Genomic DNA, 20,021 nt, shown 5'->3' with positions numbered 1-20,021 from the left:
ACACAAGCCCTTTCGTCCTTTTTGCTTAAAAGTAACACCTTGTGCCATGAGTCTTTGGACCCAACTACAACAGTCACATAGGTGTATATGAGGCTGTTGAGTTCGGGTTGGGAGATCCACGGCCGGTGGAGACACGTGAAACCTAAGTGATAGTAACTTCTTGAACAGCTACTGAAACCGTTTAGCAAGTTAGGGACAAAAATAAGTTGATGATTAGTTTTGGAAAAATGTTAGTTTCAAACTAAATTTCCTTGGGTTGTATAACGTACAAAGGCTACAAAAGAATACAGCTCACGGAGGAGGGACCGCAGGGAATAAATTATGTTGAAGAGTGATAGAAGTCTACAGAATGTACAGGAAGTCATAGTCTTCCAATCTGAAAATGGAAACCAGTAGCCAAAGAAATAAAGGAACTGTTAACCTAACTGCATTGTGTCATTCTTTATTTTTTTTCTGATAAATTCAGAAATTGCAGAGAGAAATTTGTGCAGTTATGACAAAATAAGGTTCGAGTTGATTATCTTAGACCGTTCAGGTAGAAAGGTAGCAGGCCATATTGGGGGTCCTTAACGTGTAGTTGCACTTCTAAAAATAATTTACCATGTCATAGAAACAAGCCAGAAGTTTTATTCAGAGGGCATCTCTAGAAATTTGCAAAAATTCAAAAGCAGAAACTGAGCGCCGCTCTCATTCCAGACTGAAGACATGGTCATAATAAAGTCCATCGTCATTTGGAGAAGATCAGACATCCGCTAATGTCTTCTGCTTGGGGTTTATCATAATCCAGACCCCCATTATCAATATTTTCGGCGTGTCTTTATGACATGCAAAAGGTAGTTAAAAAGTGCGGTTTACACCTGAGGTAGTTAATCCAGGGGGACACATTTTGGCAAATCTTGAAATAGACTAATTGCTATGTGGAAATAATCTATCATAAATAAGCTGTTGCCGAAAGAAGTATTAAAGGGGTTGTTCGAGACTTTAACATTGATGGCTTAAGGGCCTTTCACACATAGCGAGATCGCTAGCGATATCATTAAAGTGTCACCGATTTTGTGACGCAACAGCGATATCGCTAGCCATCTCGCTTTGTGTGGCACGTACCTGCGACCAGCCCCCCGCTGGATATCGCTGATCGCGCTGGAACGGCCTGGGCCATTTTCTCATCGTTGGCGTCCCGCTGGTGCCGACTAGCGACTCATCGCTGGTGAGATCTGCCTGTGTGGCAGCTCACTAGCGACCATTTAGCGATGCACCAGTGATCCTGACCGGGTCGTATTGTTGTCGGGATCGCTGGTGCATCGCTAAATGTAACGAGACCCTTATCCTTAGGATAGATCATCAATGTCTGTCTGGTGAAGGTGTGACACCTGGCACCTCTGACGATCAGTTGTTCCCGATGTCGGTGGTGGCCGGAACTGCTCAGTTGCAGATCTACATGTAACAAGAACAAGGCGGAATTAACCAAAGTAACTGGTTCTTTTACTAATGAGGGTATACAGAGGGGTGGTTTCAACAGAAAGGAAATAGAGAGAAAACAGATTTTTTACAATATACAGTGTTGTTATCAAGCACACTATGACTCTTACAGCAAGCTCTCTATGCTTTATGGCTAATTCCTGATGAGAGCAGTTTTCATACTCATAAGGGTGTCAATATGGTGTTCCCCTTTTTATTACAGGCCCTAGCGGGAGGCTCCGGTTCTTTGCGCTAGTCCTTCTGACTAAGTTAAGCAGTGCTCTCTGGGCCTTTCTCACAATGGCCGGTCCCCATCCCATCAGCTGCACTACACCAGACTGAACTCTGTACGTCAGTGCTGGAGGTGACGGCCCCGCTCACTCCTGCCTTCAGTTTACCGCTGCGGATGTCCACATGTGGGATGGTAGTCTATTGGGTCTGGCTGTGCCTTAGGTCTTGACTAGTGTGGCCTTGTCCACAGAACTTGACTGGAGTCAATTGGACCCCTCTCCTGTGTGCACACCAACCCGCAGGTTCCAGCCTCATGGCACGTTCCAGTGTCTCGGCCTCAGCTTTCCTCTTAGCACGTCATGCTCGTCTCACTGGTTGGCGCTAAATCTCTTCCCGCCTTGCCACTCTGACCTCTTTTATCAGGGAACCCCGTGCTCCAGTCTAGACTTGTCCTCTTTACTTTCTGTTGGTTAAGCAGGATTCTGCGTGGGAAGCAGGTGGCAGTCGCTGGTCTAAATAACAAACAGTGCTGGGGAAGCCCACCATCTTACATACACAGCACAGTCCCATTGATGGAATAATGGCCACGGACAGGTACTGCACATCCACCCCTTATTGATTTCAATAGCAGGCAGAAGTGCAGTACCCGGCCGCCGTCACTGTGCGGTCGAAGGAGCTGTGCTGTGCAGCTCCCCAACTAGGCAGTTCCAGCCGCCGACAACATGGGGACAGCTGAACGACAGGGTGCCCGGTGTCACTGATTAGATATTGATGACCTATCCTAAAGATAGGCCATCAGTGTTAAAGTCGTGGACAACCCAATAATACAACACGTCCTTGTTTTCTGATGTTCTCCAGATCACCAGTCACATATTACAAGATCTGGTGTTAGATCTTACAGGCCTCCCTGTAAGTCCCTGGTTATTGCTACCGAATCTGAAAGCATTATTATGTATTAGGGGCAGAGACCCTGATTCCAGTGATGTGTCACTTACCTTACTGGGTGCAACAATTGTGATATCACTGTTTTCTATGCTGCAGATCTAGCAGTGTTCTGAATGCTGATCCCTGTATAAACGCCACACACACCACTGACTGGCAGCTTTCTAGGTACACTGTGTATAGGCAGAAAGCTGCTAATCAGTGGTGGGGGTAGGGTTACAGAGAGCAATAGCACTTCATGGCACAAGACAGCAAGTCCTTTAGTGACATTCTTCTGCTGATAAAACATTGATTATTTTGAAATAACTTCACATGGTCTAATAAGTAACACATTGCTGGAATCAGGTTATCTGCTCCTACATCATGCTGCTTTTACATTACATAGAAAAACCTTCTGACAGTTTCCCAGTAAGTTCTCCCCTGTGTGACCTCCCATATTTTCCAGCAGTTTATAATAATATCGGTGTATAGAGGATCCCCCTTATATTACATCCATGTGGAGCGTCCGGCTTGTATCTTCCCCTACAGTTTAAATCAGCTGGGACATAATGTAGGAGAAGTTTTTACATCCTGAGATGTTTTCTTGTAGCTTTTATATCTTAGTATTTTCTCATATTCTTTTCTAGGACTTGATCAGATCATTGATCCCGGCAGGAGAGCCGCGTATCAACGACTATGAGACATCTAAACGGATCAACAGGGGAGCTTATGGGTGAGATTTCTGTTCCCATAATCCCCATTTTTCAGGGCTCCCTATGATAATGCTTCAGCCTCTGTGCTCTGCCATTCAGTGTTATCATAGGGAAACGATCAGAGTCCACATCACTGTCCTCATCTCAATGTCACCATTCAGCTCCGTTATATACAGCTGATCTGTAACAAGTCAGTCTGTAAGGAAAGGGATGATATAATACATTACACTCACCGGTCCTAGACCTCATCTGTTCTTATGCTGCCGCCTCCACCACAGCTTCCCCGTCCTCCGTACCAATTTTTATTTTTTTAGGAGCTCCATTGTGGAGCTGATAAGAGTGATTGGTTGCACATGGTCACGTGAGGGGTGACACGGTACTGACGCCAATAACATCTGCACCCCACCCTCCACCATGACCATGTGAGTCCAATCGCTGGCCTCAGCAGCAGAAGGGAGAACAACCAAAGACGGGCGCAGAGGACGGAGGACTGCAGTGATGGACGGGGAGGGACGAGGACAAGGTGGTGTAATGTGTTTAATTAAGTTTTATCTCCTCCACTTTCCTCCATTTATTTTGCCTTGGGCTGTGGGGGACATAATAAGCATTTTCTTACAGCAATTGGAGCATTTTTAATTTAGACCAATTTTTATTTCGACTGAATCGTATGTAGTGGTCGGTTATAGCGAATCTGCCCAAGATGAATTTCAGTAGATTCTCTCATCTATGACCTTGGTGAGCATTGTGCAGACCTCCCGTAGGTGATCTATGTAGACCTCTTTTATGTATTTGTAGATGTGGATTTCTAGTGACAGCCGGACTCCTAGTATTAAACATTAGTACAGAAGATCATATAATGACTTCTATAGACGAACTGTTAATAAGGATTCATTATAAACCATGGATTTTCCTTCTCTCCACTGCCGTCTACTTAGTGCACCATAAAGACTCACGACAGATCTATGTTATGAAGAAAATGGCCAAGACGTACCTGGATACTCCACAGAAAGTGGAAAGGGCCTTTCTGGAGAGGGACATCCTAACATTTGAAGATTGTCACTTTGTGGTCTCCATGCTCTGCTCCTTCCCTACTAGATCTTACCTGTGTATGGTCATGGAGTCTGTAGGAGGTAGGACACGTACATTGCATTATATTCATTCCATGTCTGCTGACATCTTATCACTGCTCATATCATTAGGATTGTCCTCGTGGATGGTTACATCCGCACAGAGCATTTACTATAGGGTTGGCTCAGTGGTTAGGACAACATCTGCAAGGAGTTTGTATGTTCTCCCCGTGTTTGCGTGGGTTTCCTCCGGGTTCTCTGGTTTCCTCCCACATTCCAAAGACATACCGATAGGGAATTTAGATAGTGAGCCCCATCGGGGACAGTGATGATAATGTGTGCAAACTGTAAAGCGCTGCGGAATATGTTAGCACTATATAAAATCCTGCCCCAATGTTTCCGTTCACGTCTCATTATACATCATGGTGATCTGTTGTATAAACCCCTCACCGATCATATTTCATTTCTTCTATAGATGGAGACTGTAGGGACCTCCTAAACACCAATGGTTCTTTTTCCGTCCCCCTGACCCGCTTGTACTTTGCAGAAGCGGTTCTTGGTGTGGAATACCTCCATAACTATGGAGTGGTGCACGGAGACCTGAAGCCGGAGAAGTAAGTGGCCCCTGTATTGTAATAAAGAGGGAAAGTTATCATTTATTATCTCACGGTCTGTGACACTAAAACCATCTTCTCTTTCACAGCCTCCTGATAACATCTGCTGGACACATTAAAATCACCAATTTTGGGCTGTCAAAAGTTGGTCTAATGATACCAAACACCAACACCTACAAGGAATCAGCAGAGGACATCTCCAGAGAGTTCCAGGACTGTGAGGTTGGCAACATTAACAAGACCTCAGCTAGTTTTTTATAAATCTCATCACAGTACTGTCTGTTCTCTACGTTCTTCATTTGTAGAGAACTTTTCCATTGATTTTACCTTCTTTCATTGTGTTTTCATGGCGAGAACTTGTAAGAACTATAGCTTAATCAATCAATCTGATCTTTATCTGATCTTTTTTCCTGTGGCACCCTGTATTATTTAGCCGCCGAGGTCATCCTGAGACAAAGCTATGGAAGACCTGTTGACTGGTGGGCAATGGGAATCATCCTTCATGAATTTCTTCTGGGATATGTACCATGTGATGAAGATTCCCTGAGAAAGCTCTATAATGATTTTGTCATTGGTAAGTAGAATAATGTAATATTTTTGGACTGGTTATATTGGTTTAGTTACTTCTTTTGCTTTATATTATAGTTAATTAAAGAGGTTTTATTTTCTTTAATTTTCCAACAGATGACATAGTTTGGGATTGTGACGACGCTCCTCCCCAAGATGCTCAGAATCTTATCACTGAGCTGCTCAGAACACATCCTGTGCATAGACTTGGGACAGGTAACAGAAATAATAGTATTAGTATTTAGTTATTACACCAAGGACATATCGCTCATGTCCTTGAGGATCAGCTCTTCTCTTTCTGCTTGTCCATTTCTTGATCTCCATACTAAGACTTTCAGACATTTTCCTTGATGTCGGCTTAGTTATATCATTAGTTCAGACTATGATATACTGCTCAGATATGGAAGTCGCTGACAATATCCGCAACACTTTTATTTTTCATTTTCCAGGAGGAGCATTTCAGATCAAGGATCATCCATTCCTTAATGACTTAAGGCCCTTTTACATTTAGCGATGCACCAGCGATCCGACCAGCGATCCGACCCGGTCAGGATCGCTGGTGCATCGCTAAATGATCGCTAGTGAGCTGTCACACAGGCAGACCTCACAGCGATGCAGCAGCGACGCAGCGCACAATACTCACCTTTCACACACAGCGATCCTGACGTCCTCCCGCCCGCCTCCACGCGTCGCTCGTCGTCACAGCAGGAAGCTGACGACGAGAAATGGAGCCGGACATTCTCGCGCGATCAGCGGGGGAGCCGGTCGGAGGTAAGTATCACACATAGCGATATTGCTATAACGTCACAAAATCGGTGACATTATAGCGATATCGCTAGCGATATCGCTATGTGTAAAACCCCCTTTAGACTTTGACAATCTTCTAAGTCAGAAGCCAGAGTATGTCCCTCAGCTTTTATTAGATGTGAACACCAGCTGCTTTATCAGTAAGTAGAATGAGGCGTCATGTAGACTACGTGTCTGATTGTCTTGTATTCCCTGAAATGTGACCATCGGTTCCCGTCAATATTAGTGATAAATGGCAACTGTGTTATATGGACAACCTCTAATAATACTTCATTACTTATGTCTTGTAGATAACTCTGATATACGCAACCATCTGGATGATGAGGAGGACACTAGTGTGGACAATGAGAGCCTTGACTTTCTAAATTTTATATCATCTTCTGAAAGGCATGCTAAAGTAAGTGTGTGACCAATAATCCAAGTTATGTAAAATAAAAATATCTAAAAGTAAAAACAATATTTCATGACATTGTTCTCCACATTTAGCTATGTACCACCATTACCGGGATGATGCATGATGAGGATGCCAAGTCCCCTCCAGAGTGTACCCCAACATCCAACACTGACATCTCAGAAATGTGAGTAGATTATGGGGTCATTACTGGGAGCTCCAGGCTGATATATGTGCACAACCCCAAATATTGGACATAAATACCATAATATCACATGGAACATCCATCGCTCCATTATTAGCGGAAGACCTTCCCCATTATGACAGTCATATGTCCTATTAGGCCTTACAGTTTGTGTTCTTATAGTGCGACAACCCCTTTTATACTGTTTACTTGCAATTTACACATTTTTTTCTCCCAAACAGGCAGAAAGAATCTGTTTCTGTATCTGATAGAGACAATGCTATTACCATCTTGCCATCCTCGTCCTCACTGTCAGGTATGTCCATGTGTAGAGCACCAACAATGTGAATGTTGGCTTCAAGGTTCAAATATTCCCATATGTTTTTTATACCATACTATAGGTTTCCTATATTATGAATGTTATGAACAAGCAGATCCTATAAGGATAGATAATTACTGAGGTTTTTTTTATTTTCTGATCAGAATTTCCAGCTCAGGAAGAAAGAAAATATGCAATTAGTCTGAGTAAAGAGACAGAAAAATTTGAAAAGGGGAAAAAGAGACAAGGTAAGTGTGAGAATCAGTCCATGTTGTGTGATGTCGGTCAGTGGGAATCATTCCCATGATGGGATTGTCACATGTACGATGGCTGACAATGATCTCTGACCTCTATGTGATGAGATTCCTCTGCCGTCCGGCCACAGTGACTGCACAGTAGTATCATGTCATATGGAGTCCCATAACTTACATTATATTTATTCCTCTTCTCATAGGTTCCATCTTCCACCGAATCTTATCATCCTGCCGGCGCGGATTATCAAGGGCTGCTTGAGTATTTGTTTGTTGTCACTGCGCCCCTAGAACCATCTAAAGGACAAGAAACCTAAGCGTCCAGCGCCCTGAAGTCCAGCAGATCCACCATCACTGCTGGGCCTGTATAGAAGGACCTTCACCAGCAGCTACCTGTGGCCTTGTGACTGTTACATCTTCACCTGGACATGATTAATGCCTCTGTCACTAGGCTCCGCGGTATTCATACTGCTCGCCTGATTGGGCTTTACTGATCACATGGTCACTGACTCTCATCCTTCTATCCTCATTTTTATCTTTTATTCTGAATTTATGTCAGAAATTATAATAAAACATCGTTGACATTGCAAACCATCATTTACAGCAATGAAATAAAGCATCATATTAAATAACTTCTGAATATGGCACGGACCCGCATTTATTAGCACATGACCCAAACTACCTTGCCAAATAAAATCTATCACATGGTATTTTTTTGAGTACCTAATAGAGAAGGTAATGGGCTCTCCCACTAAACACAGAAAACCTATAAAGACAGATACAAGAGCACTAGCCATGGGTAATGAAAAGCTTTTCTTTATTACACAAATATCAAGACAAGAAATATAAAATATTTAACAGGAGAATGTCAGACATAAGCAATAACCGTACATGAAGCCTCCAAATGTAGAGCTGAAATGGCGCACACAAAAATGTATCCCAACATGAAGGTGAGAATCTAATCTAATAGGAAATTCATATCAGATCAATATGATGGGTATAGATATATTGTGGAATAAAAATCCTACATAGAAACGACCAACTTCATGATAATTATCAAAGCATATATAGACAAGTATCAATCAATAGAAAAAAGTGTGCAGCGTATTCCCGGGAAGTGAATAAAACATGTATAATGAAGCAAAGTGTGTACAGGACATACAGTAATCAATGGTTGTAGGTCTGTGTTTGATCAATTGGTGAAGGCTGCTGCCTCAAAAATATACTGAAGAAACCATAAACTATTGATAACGGGCAAAGAGGTATATGTAGTGTAATGGCTGGTATAGTGCAATGGCTAAGTGCACAGCCTGCGACATGGGAGACTGGGGTTCAAAGTCCCGGTTCTGCCCTGTTGGAAATGATATACTAGTAGTGGTCGTTGGGCAAAACTACTAGCACTATAGTGCCTACCTCAATAAACATGAGCGTGTCACAAACAAAGAGAGTTATGCCGGCTCGGACGTCGCCCGGATTAACAAGGTACGTGCTAGATGTTGAGGAACCAGGACAATGGAACAAGATAAGGTAGTCAAGACTGATGGAGTGGAATTACCAGCAGGGCAAATAGCAGATGTACATACAGTAGATTGAGCTGTGCCGTAACTGACCAGTTCCCAACACCAATCAGACATGACGACCTATCCTAAGGATAAGTCATCAGTGTTAAAGTAGTGGAAAACCCCTATTCATGCATCCATCCTCTGTTCCAGAACTGTTTTGGGGTTGATGATAAGTACATTTTCTCACAGTCCTCCAGCCAGTTTTGCACCAGGAGCTTATATATGATTTCTATAAGTGGTGGACAATCAGTCCCTATATAAATCAGATCTTCTTGGCCAAATAAACTCCTGGTGCAAAACTGCAAAACTGGCTGGAGGACTGGCCGTTTTTAGTAGAGGGACAACCCCTTTAATTTTTCCTTTATCTGGTGATAACATTAAGGGCTTGTTCACACGATTGATGGTTGCCAGAGAATCAGATCGATTATGGTAATGACATTAATCACACTCTGATCTGAGTTTTATCCGTGTCAGTTTATGGTGATCTGATTCTCTTACATGAGATAATGGTATCACAGATGAGGAGGAGACGGAGAACTTAATTTCTCCATCTTCTCCATTCTCTGTGTCAGCTCAAATCAGACTGTAGTCCGATGTGTCATACTCACTCACAGACTTGTTTGGGTGCTCGTGATCCAAATTCCGGAGCCACTTGCAGCATGCTGTGATTTTTTTTTTCTTTTCAAAATAAAAAATGTCAGCAGGGTCACAGGCACAGTCATAGAATGCCGTATCTCCCAACTTTTAAAGGCAAGGAGGGATGTATATTATCATTTTTCACCTATTTAACTCCCTTAGTGTTCTATTCCACAAACTGTACAGAAAAGGCTGCATAGAAAAGATACACCTCTATTTAACTGATTTGCATGTGGGCTGATTTGGTTTGTGAGCCAGGGCTGATTTTCAGTCCCAGTCCGGCCCTCATGAGACCCCCATAATCTGGCACGTAGACAGAGAGTTGGGTCGCCCTCCCAGGGCTGTGGGGTACTCGGTACCGGGCCGGTATCAGCGGGATATGTCACAGCAGCGGGGACCCAGTCCGTGGCCCTGGGCGCCCAAGTAATGGGGGGAAATGTAATGGTTTGAATGAATAGTTCGTGACGCCACCTGTGGTGTTCGGCAAGTGAGATGTTGAGCCGACGCTGCATGCAGATCCTCTGGGGCTGGTGTTGTGTTGCAGCCAATATAGTAAAGCTCCCCACAGGTGGAGCTGTAGCCCCAGGGCAGTGTAGATGTAGGGGAAGAGGAGAGGCACAAGCAGTGTAGAAGCTGGTACCCAGATGTAGCGGTGCTGGATGCGTTGGCGCAAGAATGAATGGAGGACACCAGGGCTTGCAGTTCCAAAGCTTTACTCACAGTCTGTAGTACACACAGGTGCCTGCCTCCGTGCCCTGTCCTCCGGGTCAGGGACTCAGTCAACCTCCAGGCAAGATGGAATGCTCCCTTCCAACGCTCCGCCAACATGTGCCTTTCTGAACGTCTCCTCTATAGCGCCTTTAAGTGTGAAGTACTCCTAGTAATGAGCTACACTGGAGTGCCTCCTGACAGATGTTCCCAAGAACTCTACTTGTACGGCAAACAGCTGTAGCCTGCTTCGGGGACTCCCTATTCCTGAGTCCCGGCTCACTATCGATGTTGCTGTTGTGCCCCCAAGTCTTAGATGGGAGTAGTGCATTTCCAGCCCACTACTCCACTGGTGTCTGCTGCAGAACCATTAGTGTCCATACAACCTCGGGGACCGGGCCCCGGCCTTGCGCTTAGAACTTCTAGGCAGGGTCCTTCCTCTAACCCACGTCCTCTGTTCCCTTTTACTCCTACGTTCCGTACTAGTCTTCCTTCTTATGGAAGATCAGGTTTCGGTTCAATGTCTTTCTCCTTCTTTCCTTTCCCGTGCCACCAGACCCAGGTCACTGAGATCTGCTGCAGCACCTACTTCCTCCATCCCTCTTCCAGGGATCTCCTTTCCTCACTCCTCTCTGAGTGACTCTCTCCGACTGACTGACCTCTAATCCTAAACCCTCCCGCTCTTTTATGTATTCTAACTCCACCCGCCTCCCAGCACGTTTCGTGTTCCAAGCAGGGAGCCACCAAAGGTGCTCTGCTACACTCCAAGCAGGGAGCCGCAATGTGGCTTTGCTGAACTACCTTGTTGTGTGGGATGCAGGTGTTGGAGTGTGGTCAGGAGCCTCCAACTTACCTGGATGGTGGGGTACCACACCTCAGGAGGAGGTGCAGTACCTCTGTGGCAACTGAGCCTCAATCGTTACTTTTGCACCATTTATTGCTTTTATATAAGGAGCCTTATGTGACAAGGTCTTGGGACCTGAAGGCGATCCAAGGTTCTCTCTCGACAACCTGAAATAAAAGTTGACAAGTCACCTACTCATGTCTAACTCAACGAGAATCACATGTGACTTTTGGGCCCATTGTCTCTTTCAACGGTTAACAATTACAATTGGAACCAGAGTAAAGGCAGTTAATATTGCAGGGATCGGCTCAACATAAAATATATATATTGACCTCCAGACTCCCCAGACAGATGACATTGGTGTCTGGAAATTTCTAACAATACTCTCCCTACTACAAACACATGCATACTCAACAAAACGGAGTGAGCATGTGTATGAGGAAGTCAGTAGAGATACCTGTAGGTCAAACAAGTGATCAACCAACTGTTATCTAAGATGTATCACCACCTCAAGAATCATGTGGCTGTTACAAGGTATCAAGAGTCAGCAAAGTGTCAATACTGCATGGCATTTATCATACTAACATTTTATGCTTGGCTGCAAATCATTCATTAAGCACTGACTATAGTCGCGACTGTGATAGACTTGATAAGTCGGCAAAAAAATACTTGGCACTCAATATTGAAAAAAATGATACTCTCTTTATTTTACATCCAGACAAAATAAACTAAACATTTTCGGTCATAGGACCTTCATCAGAATATCCTTATGAGTGGAAATTAGAATATACATAAAACAGAAAAACAAAACAAGATCAACAAATTGTCATGGAATTCAAAATACTTGACTTGATATGTCGGTTATATATAACCCCTGGAAATTCATAATCTTCTGTTCCAAAGATCACGTTTCCTTTCTACATCCCAATACTGATTGTTTCCTATTGTATCATGTTTCCTATTGACACATTCTTCTTACATCTAATACATGACTTACTACACAAACGCACTTATGTCACTCTTTTATTGTCAGAGGAGATTAAAAACATTCCACTTGCCCAATAAAAAATAACTATACTTCCGGTTTCTATGGATTACAAAGTAAACAAGTAAAGAATTTTCATTGTAAAATAGAATCATACAATTTTCCATTATACTTCCTGTATCTATTTATTCCCAACCTTCAGAATATCCACGTGCTGCCACTCAGTAAAGGCTGCCGACCACATTAGATGGTTCATCATTCAGTCAGTTACAGTGGCTGCTCTCTACATGTGGAGCTGTGACTTGAGCCTCACCGGCGCCGCCCCAATGGCTGAAAGGGCGAAGCTTCCAGGGGGAATAAAGATAATTTCCTCCCGCATCAGCACTGTAAGTTGTTTTATTCAGATCTGCAGCCACTATTCCATTATGTGTCTGTTTAACATGTTCAAACTAGTGAAAAGTCCACTAAATAAAAAGGATGCAACGCTGGAGGGTGTGGATCCACTGAACCACAGGCCGCTGGAGGGTGTGGATCCACTGAACCACAAGCCAGACTCAGACTTACCATGGAGAGGGTGACTAAGTGGCAACCGGGCCTTCACTAGGGCCTCTGATGTTGAGGATAGGCTGGGCTGCCAGTAGGCAACCGTATACCACTCAAGGGCAGTCGCCGGGACTGCAGCAGCTGACTGGAGGGTCAGAGGCACAGGTATGAGGTACAGGAGGGTGAAACAGAAGCATAGTCAGACATCTGAGTTCGGTGCAGGCAGCACATGTTCACTATACAAAGCCAGAGTCAGGAATGAAGAAGTCAGACTGAGTGGGTAAATAGGCAGAGTCGATAACGGGAGACAGAATATGGAGATATGCATAAATAGGTGCTAGCAGGATAGGAAACCTAATCTCTGCAGCACACAGCAGAGTTAAATTCCTACAGAGACCGGCCATGCCACCCTAAAAGCAAATGGAAACAACATGCAGATGAAGCAGTGCTTAGGAGTGCTGCAAGAGGCTAAAGCCCCCGTCACACACAGCAGTCTCGCTAGCGAGATCGCTGCTGAGTCACTAGTTTTGAGACGCAACAGCGATCTCACCAGCGAGATCGCTGTGTGTGACACCTATCAGCGACCGCCCCCCTGCCGGTATCGCTGATCGTTGATGGAAAGCCCAGGACATTTTTGGGGTCGCTGGTCTCCCGCTGGTCAGCACGCATCGCTGCGTGTGACAGGCGGGAGACCAGCGACCAGCGAGCAGGAGCTGGTAACTAAGGTACACATCGAGTTTCTAAGTGACTCACGCCCCTTAGAAACCCGATGTGTACCTTAGTTACCAGCTCCCTGCATCAGAGCGCTGGTAACTAACGTACACAGCGACACCGCACGCTCGGCGTCGCTGGTGCTGATCGCTGGTGAAGCTGTCTGTGTGACAGCTCACCCGTAGTGTTGAGCTTTCTGATACCGCAAGTATCGGGTATCGGCCGATATTTGCTGTATCGGAATTCCGATACCGAGTACCGATACTTTTTTCGTATCGGATACCGGAATCGGAAGTCCAAAATGCAATGAGCCACAAAAGTGGCTCTGATTGGCTGCCGAAATGACGTCATCATGATGCGCTGTCTGTGCGCATCATGATGCGCCGTCAGTTCGGGTCTTCGGGGGGGCTGTGCCGACTGTCCGGGGGTCTGTACCGGCCTGCCGGTGGTCTGTGCAGGCTCCGGTGGTCTGTGCCGGCCTGCCGGGGGGCTGTGCCGGCCTGCCGGTGGTCTGTGCAGGCTCCGGTGGTCTGTGCCGGCCTGCCGGGGGGCTGTGCCGGCCTGCCGGTGGTCTGTGCAGGCTTCGGGGGTCTGTGCAGGCATCGTCCGATGGGACTACAAGTCCCATCGGGCGATGCCTGCTACCATGACAGTGATTGACACATTAGCCAATGATGGGACAGTAGTAGTCCCATCATCCGGCTAATGTGTTGAATGTAAAAAAAAAAAAAAAAAAATTACATGCTACATACATGCTACATATATACAACATGCATACTACATATATACTACATGCAACATGCATACTACATACATGCTACATACTACATGCATGCTACATACATGCTACATACATGCTACATACATACTACATATATACTACATGCATGCAACATTCATACTACATATATACTACATGCATGCAACATACATACAACATATATACTACATGCATGCAACATGCATACTACATATATACTACATGTAACATACATACTACATATATACTACATGCAACATGCATACTACATACATGCTACATACTACATGCATGCTACATACATGCTGCATACTACATACATGCTACATACATACTACATATATACTACATGCATGCAACATACATACTACATATATACTACATGCATGCAACATACATACTACATATATACTACATGCATGCAACATGCATACTACATATATACTACATGTAACATACATACTACATATATACTACATGCAACATGCATACTACATACATGCTACATACTACATGCATTCTACATACATGCTACATACTACATACATGCTACATACATACACACTACATGCTACATACATGCAACATACATACTACATACATGCTACATACATACTACATACATACCACATGCATGCAACATGCATACTACATATATACAGAATATATACTACATGCATGCAACATACATATATACTACATACAATACATACATATAGACATACAGTACATATAACATAGAGTACATACTTACCGTCACTTGTCACTTTGATCCCCGAAGCCATTGTCACCTGAGGGATAAATATCAAAATAAAAAAACACCAATATACTTACCCCGATCCGCAGAAGTCCACGAGGGTCCCACGTCCATCTTGCGTGGAGAACAGCAGCATCAGCTGATACTACCGTTCTCTACCAGCTCCAGGAATACAATGACTGAAGGTAGGTATCCTTCCGCACTGTATTCCTCCACCACTTTAAAAAAAAAAAAAAAAGTCCCTAGTCTCACTTTATGCCATTGCTGCGTGGGAATTTTGCTGTTCTCCACGCAAGATGGACGTGGGACCCTCGTGGACTTCTGCGGATCGGGGTAAGTATATTGGTGTTTTTTTATTTTGATATTTATCCCTCAGGTGACAATGGCTTCGGGGATCAAAGTGACAAGTGACGGTAAGTATGTACTCTATGTTATATGTACTGTATGTCTATATGTATGTATTGTATGTAGTATATATGTATGTTGCATGCATGTAGTATATATGCAGTATATATGTAGTATGCATGTTGCATGCATGTGGTATGTAGTATGTATGTAGTATGTATGTTGCATGTATGTAGCATGTATGTAGTATGTATGTTGCATGTATGTAGCATGTAGTGTGTATGTATGTAGCATGTATGTAATATGTATGTTGCATGTATGTAGCATGTAGTGTGTATGTTGCATGTATGTAGCATGTAGTATATATGTAGTATATATGTTACATGTAGTATATATAGTATATATGTAGTATGTATGTTGCATGCATGTAGTATATATGTTGTATGTATGTTGCATGCATGTAGTATATATGTATTATGTATGTAGTATGTATGTAGCATGTATGTAGTATGTAGTATATATGTAGTATGTATGTTACATGTAGTATATATAGTATATATGTTGTATGCATGTTGCATGCATGTAGTATATATGTAGTATGTATGTTGCATGCATGTAGTATATATGTAGTATGTATGTAGCATGTATGTAGTATGTAGCATGTATGTAGCATGCATGTAGTATGTAGCATGTATGTAGTATGCATGTTGCATGTAGTATATATGTAGTATGTATGTTACATGTAGTATATATGTAGTATGCATGTTGTATGTATGTAGCATGTAATTTTTTATTTTTTTTTACATTCAACACATTAGCCGGATGATGGGACTACTACTGTCCCATCATTGGCTAATGTGTCAATCACTGTCATGGTAGCAGGCATCTTCCGATGGGACTCGTAGTCCCATCGGACGATGCCTGCACAGACCCCCGAAGCCTGCACAGACCACCGGCAGGCCGGCACAGCCCCCCGGCAGGCCGGCACAGACCACCGGAGCCTGCACAGACCACCGGCAGGCCGGCACAGCCCCCGGCAGGCCGGCACAGACCACCGGAGCCTGCACAGACCCCCTGGCAGGCCGGCACAGCCCCCCGAAAGGCCCGTACAGACCCCAGAGAGGCTGTACAAGGCAAAAATAGGGTTTTTCTTATTCCGATACCGGAAGTCCCATAGACTTGAATGGGACTTCCGGTATCGGAATCGGCGATACCGATACTTTTTTTTAAGATCGGCCGATCCATTCCGATCCGATATTTTCAAGTATCGGCTGGTATCGCTCAACTCTACTCACCAGCCATCATGTAGCGACTCACCAGCGATCCTGACACGTTGATATCGTTGTCAGGATCGCTGGTGAGCCGTTATGTGTGACGGGGCCCTAACTCAGAGAGACTGCCGGACATGAGGAGAAGCTGAGCAGTGACCATGCTAAGTAGAGGAGACATGCGAGTTACCGCCGTGACAATGAACATGTCAGAAGAGCTGACTTGTCATTTTCATTTTTGTGCCTTTAGTTAGAAATGCATGAGCTAGAAATAGTTTAAAAGGGTGTCCATGGAACATATTTTTTAAAAATAACAGCTAGTAAATTTTAGGGATTTAGTTTTACGGTTATCTGTCTCGACACAGAAGGAAACAGATTGACACATGACAGTAGCATGTGATCTGGCCCCCAGAGATCTCAGATCTCAGCCCTCCTAGCTGTCAATGTTCAATCTACTGGGGAAGTCCTATTCAAATTCAGTAGTGATCACATATACCTGGGATGAATGAAGTACCAGGTCTCGTGTAGAATGGCAAGCTGGGGATAGAACAAGAATAAAGTGTTGAGGACTGCCAAGCCCTAATTAAGATTGCTGGAGAGGGGGATGAAGATGTGGCGCCCATGAGGCTCAGTCGCCACAGAGGTACTGCACCTTCTCCTAAGGTGTAGTGCCCCACCAACTAGGTAAGTTGGGAATTCCTTTCCACACTCCAACACCTGCATCCCACACACAGGATAGTTCAGTAGGTCCGCCTAGCAGCTTCAGGCTGGGGGTAGCAGAGCACCCTTTGTGGAACCCTGCTTCGTAACACGAGATGTGCTGGGAGGTGGGTGGAGTTAGTATAAAAGAGGGGGAAAGTTGAGGATAGTAAGTCAGTCTGGGGTGAGTCCCAGGGAAAGAGGTCAGTCTGACAGAGGGTCAGAGAGGAAGGAAGCCACTCGGGAGGAGTGGGGATCCCTGGAAGAGGGATGGAGGAAGGAGTGCTGCATCTGTCTCTGTGATCGGAGCCAGCTGGCACGGGAAAGAGAAGAGAAGGAGAAAGACGTAGACCTGCAACCTAAGCTTCCATAAAAGAGAGAAGGAACAGCGCGGAATGAAGGAGTAGGAGAACAGAGAGGAGTTGTGGGTTGGAAGAGGAACCCTGCCTATAGCTTCTCAGCGCAAGGCCGGGGCCCGGTCCCCAAGGTTGTATGGACACTTATGGTTCTGCAGCAGACACTGGTGGAGTAGTTGGCTGTAAATGCACTACTCCCATCCAAGACTTGGGACACAACAGCAACCGATTTGCGAGCCAGGACTCAGAGGAGTCCCCGATAGAGGCTACAGCTGTCTGTCATACAAGTAAGGTTCTAGGAACATCTGACAGGAGGAATTCCAGAGAACTACGGTACTGGAGCTCTTTACATTAAAAGGCGCAATAGAGGAGTCGTTCAGGAAAGGCACATGTTGGCGGAGTGTTGGAGAGGAGAACCCTGACTTGCCCGGGGAGGTTGATTGAGTCTCTACCCCGGAGGACACGGCACGGAGGCGGGCACCAGTGGATACCACGAACTGTGAGTAAAGCTTTGAAACTACAAGCCCTGGTGTCCTACATTCATTCGTCGCTAACACCTTCAGCACCGCTACATCTGGGTACCAGCATCTATACCATTCTGTGCCTCTCCTTATCCGTTGCACCCACACTGCCCTGGGACTACAGCTCCACCTGTGGGGAGCTACACCATCTTTGCTGCACCACACGATCAGCATGCAGTGTTGGCTCAACATCTTAGGCTGGTTTCACATTTGCGTTTTTTTGCGCTGTATTTTAGCGCTAAAAAACGCATGCGTTTTTCCCCCTATATTTTGCATGGGATGCGCTTATGTGCGCATACACATGCGTTTGTATGCGTTTTTACGCGCATGCGTTTTTTGTGGTGTGCGCTCGGGCGCACAAAATGCATCCTGTTGCATTTTTTGGGCGTCCGACTTGCCTCAAAAAAACGCATGCGCGCAATGCGTTTTTTTACAGCAAGACACCCATTATAAGTCTATGGGTGCGCATATGTGCGCATTGGCATGCTCATGTGTTGTGAGTTCATTTTTCCCTTCACCATTGAGGTCTGATGAACTCCCTCCTCTGGTGAAGGAAGGTAGTGAGGCTGATTATCAGACAACTGTGCAGCTGCATGATGACTGGGTGGTTGGAATTGAGGACTGGATATAAGGCTGCCGACGCCCTTCTTCCTGGCTGGTGATTTTCCTGCTGGATTCTTGGAGACCAGTCTGATTCCTGCTTCTCAAAGCTAAGTTTTTCTGCTCTGCTTTGTACTCTTCAGTTTTGTTTTTGTTTTGCCTTGTTTTTTGGGAGTTCTGCCATCCCCGGCCGGGGGTGAGCTGAATTCCATTTTTGTCTCTGATCTGTTGATCTTTTGCTCTGTCTTCAGAATATACCTGAGTGCTGATATAGTCTTTTGAAGCCTAGCGACTTCAGGGCCTGTTTTTCCTATCAGTTGGTTGGCTCATTTTGATAGGGTTTTTGTCGGATGGCAGACAGCAACTTTCCTATCCTGTCCTATGTAGTTAGCTTGGGCCCCATCATTTGCTCAACCTATCTTTCTATCTGTGTTAGTGTTTTCATCTTGCTTCACCGTCATTATATGTTGGGGGCTGCCTATTGCTTTGGGGTCTGCTCTGGGGCAGATTAGTTTTTCCCCTTTCTGTCTTTAGGCTATCTAGTTCTCCGGCTGTGATCGAGGGGTCTAGGGCACCGTAGGAACCCCCCACGGCTACTGCTAGTTGTTGTGGATAGATCCAGGGGTCTGCAATCCGATAGCTGCCAACCTCTCTGGTTTTTCTGGATTTAGCTGGTATTTTGTTTATTCCTCCTTCGGTGACTCATCATAACAGAATCACCAGCCATACCGCAGATCCTAGGGTACTCAATAGCAGGAGAGAATTGTAGAAAAAAAAAGAAAAAAAAAAAGAAAAAAGTGTCAAAATTTTTTTTTTTTTTTTTTTTTTTTTGTGTGTGCATATTTTTTCATCTATATCTCTGAGGGTGTAGGGGGAATTTTTCTCTCAATGGAGATGAAGCAATTGTCTGATCGTGTGGAGCAGCTCGCTGCTGAAGTGCGGGGAATTTCCGCGTATCTTGCTCATTCACATGCGGCTGAACCAAAGATTCCCATTCCTGATGTGTTTTTTGGGGATCGGTCTAAATTCTTGAATTTCAAGAATAATTGTAAATTATTTTTTGCCTTGAAGCCTAACTCGTCGGGGAACTCCGCGCAGCAGGTTAAAATTGTCATCTCTTTGCTGCGCGACGATCCCCAGGATTGGGCGTTTTCTTTGAAACCTGATGATCCTATTCTAAATAATGTGAACGCATTTTTTCAA

The 20,021-nt window shown here is 44.6% G+C and overlaps 1 protein-coding gene across 1 annotated transcript; it reads left to right on the top strand.

The window, feature by feature from the left end:
- The first annotated feature begins 5,451 nt into the window (after nucleotides 1-5,451).
- Nucleotides 5,452-6,876, top strand: LOC141053052 (microtubule-associated serine/threonine-protein kinase 3-like). Its single transcript, XM_073550380.1, has 3 exons — nucleotides 5,452-5,578; nucleotides 5,689-5,787; nucleotides 6,669-6,876. The coding sequence occupies exons 1-3, from the start codon at nucleotides 5,491-5,493 to the stop codon at nucleotides 6,785-6,787; spliced, it is 306 nt and encodes a 101-aa protein (XP_073406481.1). The 5' UTR covers nucleotides 5,452-5,490; the 3' UTR covers nucleotides 6,788-6,876.
- The last annotated feature ends 13,145 nt before the right edge of the window (nucleotides 6,877-20,021 follow it).

This window comes from Dendrobates tinctorius, unplaced genomic scaffold (assembly GCF_039654945.1).
Source record: "Dendrobates tinctorius isolate UK_male_01 unplaced genomic scaffold, ASM3965494v1 ptg000165l, whole genome shotgun sequence".
NCBI classification, from domain to species: domain Eukaryota; kingdom Metazoa; phylum Chordata; class Amphibia; order Anura; family Dendrobatidae; genus Dendrobates; species Dendrobates tinctorius.
Note: the sequence above shows the minus strand (reverse complement) of the source record. Positions and strands in the feature narration are given on the sequence as shown.

Coding starts and splice junctions, on each gene's coding strand:
- LOC141053052 (XM_073550380.1), top strand. CDS start 5,491: ATGGGAATCATCCTTCATGAATTTCTTCTGGGATATGTACCATGTGAT. Junction 5,579..5,688: donor CTATAATGATTTTGTCATTG/GTAAGTAGAATA, acceptor ATTTTCCAACAG/ATGACATAGTTTGGGATTGT. Junction 5,788..6,668: donor TGTGCATAGACTTGGGACAG/GTAACAGAAATA, acceptor TATGTCTTGTAG/ATAACTCTGATATACGCAAC.